Here is a 4,226-nt window from a genome sequence, read left to right on the forward strand (position 1 = left end):
TAAAAATCTCAAGGCACACCTTTTGTGTCAAAGCCCCTTAAGAACACGTATAATCGTATCATGTAAAATATCTGTAATCGTTATTTGCTAATGCCAAATAAAATGTGACTATATTTTTCATTGAATATTAACACAATATTTAAAAAAATTTGAAACTTCATATTTCAATGTATACATGCTTAATTAAAACAGCAAAAAACCCGTTTGAACCAGACAGGTCACAAAATTAACTCAGCAAAGAAAACTGAGCAGATATTTAGCAGAAAGAACTGTCGATGCAGGGAACTTGTGCTATTGTAAATATTTTGCCTGCTTAAATATCAGTGAGACGCGTGTGGTTGTCGGGGAGCACAGATATTTTTAATCCTCGTTGGCACTGAGGACAGGGCCAGGCGTAAGTCTTGTTTAACAGAGAGCCGTGACCTCCCGTTGTTCATGTAAACCAGAGTAGAGAACGCCAACTCACACAGGTAAGTAGTGGGAAAATGAAGAAGTTGCTAAATCGCGAGGTGAGCGATGTTTGGGTACTCTGAAACAGCCAACCAAAACTGATCCAGTGGGAGCTCATTAAATTTGAGTTTGTGTGCGGTCCATGCAGAGCTCTGCGCACTCTCTTTCATGGTGAGCTTTTCTGTTGAGGATCCTTGGTTGAATGGGTCTCGGATCCAGTCATACTCCTTGATGTCAGCCACACGTGGAAAATAGCGCACAAACCGCTCTTTTAAACGCTGAAGGTGTTCGGCATATAAAGGGCGCTCCCTAGCTGCCTGCGGCGCAGCTGATGCCAGCGGGAACATCTCCATGGAGCCCTGTTCCAAAGTCTTGTGCCACAGGTGAAGTTTGCCCATAAATCCCCGAATCTTATCCGTCGATGATAAAATGTTCTCATTCCTGCCCTGAAGCTTGGCGTTCAGCTCGTGGAGATGCCTAAATATGTCTGCAAGGTAAGCCAGCCTGGCGCACCACCTCTGATCCGCGAGCTTGTCCTTATGTGGAACAGCGTGCTTACGGGAAAATTCCAATAGCTCTTCCCGAAGCTCATAAAGACGAGACATAACTTTCCCCCGTGACAACCAGCGCACCTCTGTGTGGAGGATCAGGCTTGTGTGGTCAGCTTCCATCTCGGCGCACAGCTGGGAGAAAAGGCAAGATTTCAGGGGCCTTGATTTGATGTAATTCACCATTTGCACGGCCTGATCCAGCACCTCTGTCAACTCTGGGGGCATAGTTTTGGCAACTAATGCTTCTCGATGCAAAATGCAGTGGTTTGTCACAATATGTGGGTTCTGTGCTGTCACCTTAGCGATAAATCCTTTGACTCTCCCTGTCATGCATGCTGCGCCATCTGTGCAAAGACTGACGCACATATTCCAGGTCAGATCGTTCTCCTTTAAATAGTCATTAGTTACCCTGAAAATTTCTTCTCCCGTTCTATGCCTTTCCATTTTTGTGCAGAAGAAAAAATTCTCTTTGATAGAGTCCCCATCAACATATCTGACGTTAGCCAGGAGTTGGGCAGCCCCATTAATGTCAGTAGACTCGTCTATTTGGAGGGCAAATCTGCCGCACACCCGCAGTTTCTCTGCCAACTGTTGCTCAATGTCTTCTGACATGTCGTCTATTCTTCTTTTAATTGTATTGTCAGAAAACGGCACTTTGGATAGCTCGTTTGCCGCATCTGGACCTAACATGACACCTGTGATTATTTTGCAGGCGGGGAGAATAACTGTCTCCGCTATTGTGTGAGGTTTCTTTTGCTTTGCAATAAGCTTCGCTAGCATGTAACTAGTCTCCACAGCCTTTTCAGACACTTTCACACAACAAAAACAACAGTCTTGTTGCCTTTGGTTCAGATCCTGTGCTCTTTTGAAGTAGGCTAAGTTTTTCCCAACATGGGAGGGATGTTTGGTTTCCATGTGCCTTTCAGCTTGCAGGGAACCATGTTCGCGTTAGCTAACTTCTCCCGACAGAGGACGCACTTGGGCTGAGGGACGTTAACATCCCCAGTCCAACTGAACCCATAAGACAGGTAACTGTCATGGTACTGCCTGCTAACAGTCTTCTTTGTGTTTTCTTTCGGAGGGTTGTCACTCGTCTCTGAGTCGGCACGGATGGTTGATGGTTAGCTCTGTACGAGAAGCGCTCCATTTTCCCTCTCGCTTTGCGTTCAGGATCAATGTGTCACAGTCATATAATTCCCACCTGCGCATATTCGTGATCAGCCACATAGGTAGTTCTCTTTACTCATTCATTCATTCATTCATTTTCCGAACCGCTTATTCCAATTCAGGGTTGCGGGGAAGCTGGAGCCTATCCCAGCCGGCTTTGGGCGACAGGCAGGGTACACCCTGGACAGCTCGCCAGTCCATCGCAGGGCCACTAGTTCTCTTTAAGTTTTTTAAGTTGTTTTTGCAATTTTTTTTTTTTTTTTTGTAGTTTGCCCCTGTATTATTAATTAAATGCTAGCTAGGCAGTGATATGGTAGATTAAAAAACATCATATTTCTGTTATTAAAAAATAATTGCAATGAATTGTTGTTACAATATCACAGGGCACACCTGCTCTTGACTCACGGCACACCAGTGTGCCGCGGCACACCGTTAGGGAACCACTGAGCTATACAACTCACTACTGCCCCCACAATTGCTGATGGTACTGCTTCACCCACTGACGCAGGAGACAGACCAAGCTGTGTTTTTAATATTTTTTAATTTAGATTATTTTATATTGTGTGTCTATTTCTAGAACTTTCGATTTTCTTCTTGGAGGTGAATCTAGTATTTTCAACTCAACAGTGTCAAGCTAATTTCACCTGCAGCACAACTTTATCCCAAGCAGCCAAAACCAGTAAAATAATTGCCTAATAATGAATAAATAATGATAATTCTCACAATTTCTTTTTTGTTTTTACCTTAAAGAAGTACAAGTCCACTATCTAGATATTTATACATTATTTCTTTAGAAATAAAGGAACTCAGAAATAAATAAAAACAAAAAGGAATAACAACTTTTTTGATTAAACAAAAAATTGCTGTTAATATTTTCATTGTTATTTTTACGTTTACCATCCTGCAGGTCTGATTGGTCACTCTGGTGGGCTGGTTTGGGTTCTTGGGCTGCATATTGGACATCTCTGATTTAGTCAAGTCTAATCTAGAATTTGAAGGTGATAAGCTGGGTTTTCTTTCTCCTGTTTTCTTTTCTCATCTCCTCTCCTCACCAAGCAAACAATAAATCTAACCAGAAGTCCGTTGTTGCAAATGGAGAGAAATCAAAAAACCTTCCTTACAAGATAGCATGGCAGTGCAAACATGCAACATTGAAAAACATATTTATGTTCTGGTCCAAAAATGAACACATTGGTATGTTGTGTTTATTCTTTTCTCTTCTGACAGCTGAACTATTGTGATGTGTCAAAGTTTTGTTTACACAGTGAAAAGTAAAAAAAAAAAAACAAAAAAAAAAACAAAAAAAAAAAGATTAGATGGAGGTTTAAAATTTTTTATCAGAAATTTAATATTGAAATAAAATATGGATCAATTGCCCTATTTGTTAATTTAGAATTATTTATTTTGAAAATGGAAAGCTGTCACAAAAATAATAGTCTTGTTTCTGTTGCAACATATTCTTGACAGAACTTAAAGCTGGAATTATTTAGTGACTATATAGGTATAAATGAACCAGCGAGAGCACAAAATCTGATTTCATCTGCTCCACTTCAGCATGTTTACAGACAGTCTAAAATTTTGAAGAATATAATGAACTAAATTAATATCTTTCTACACACAATGTCCCAGATTAACATAATGCGTAACAGGCCATGCAAAAGTAAAAGATAAAAAATACAGAAAACAAAATCCATCCTGGACTATCTCCAGAACTATAATGAAAGTGAAAGTATAGGAGAGAATAAGAGGAAGAAGAAGAATGGCATGTTTTATATATTAAATTAACCTGAAATGAAAAAAATCAATGTCAGTCTGAATAAATTTGATTGTAAAAGAAAAACTAACATTCATTGATTTTCTCCTCTCGGTAAACGTAAACAAAATACGCAGCACAGAGATTTGTTTGGCTGTTTACACCATACTATATTAATTCCGCCTCTTTTGACCTCGCGAACGATCATTGGTCGAAGCGAAACCTATCTCACATATAATTGGCTCAGCTGCGTAGTGGGAGGGACAACTTCCAGGAAGTGAAAATCGTCTATATTTACCATCCAC

General features: G+C 40.3%; 1 protein-coding gene across 1 annotated transcript; it reads right to left on the reverse strand.

The window, feature by feature from the left end:
- Nucleotides 1–497: 497 nt before the first annotated feature.
- Nucleotides 498–1,613, reverse strand: LOC306762280 (zinc finger BED domain-containing protein 5-like; the record flags this gene model as incomplete). Its single annotated transcript, XM_079248722.1, has 1 exon — nt 498–1,613. One exon carries the CDS (start codon nt 1,611–1,613, stop codon nt 498–500), a length of 1,116 nt encoding a protein of 371 aa, XP_079104848.1.
- Between the last annotated feature and the right edge of the window lie 2,613 nt (nt 1,614–4,226).

The sequence above is a fragment of the Telmatherina bonti genome, assembly GCF_933228915.1.
Source record: "Telmatherina bonti genome assembly, chromosome: 11".
In the NCBI taxonomy this organism is placed as follows: domain Eukaryota; kingdom Metazoa; phylum Chordata; class Actinopteri; order Atheriniformes; family Telmatherinidae; genus Telmatherina; species Telmatherina bonti.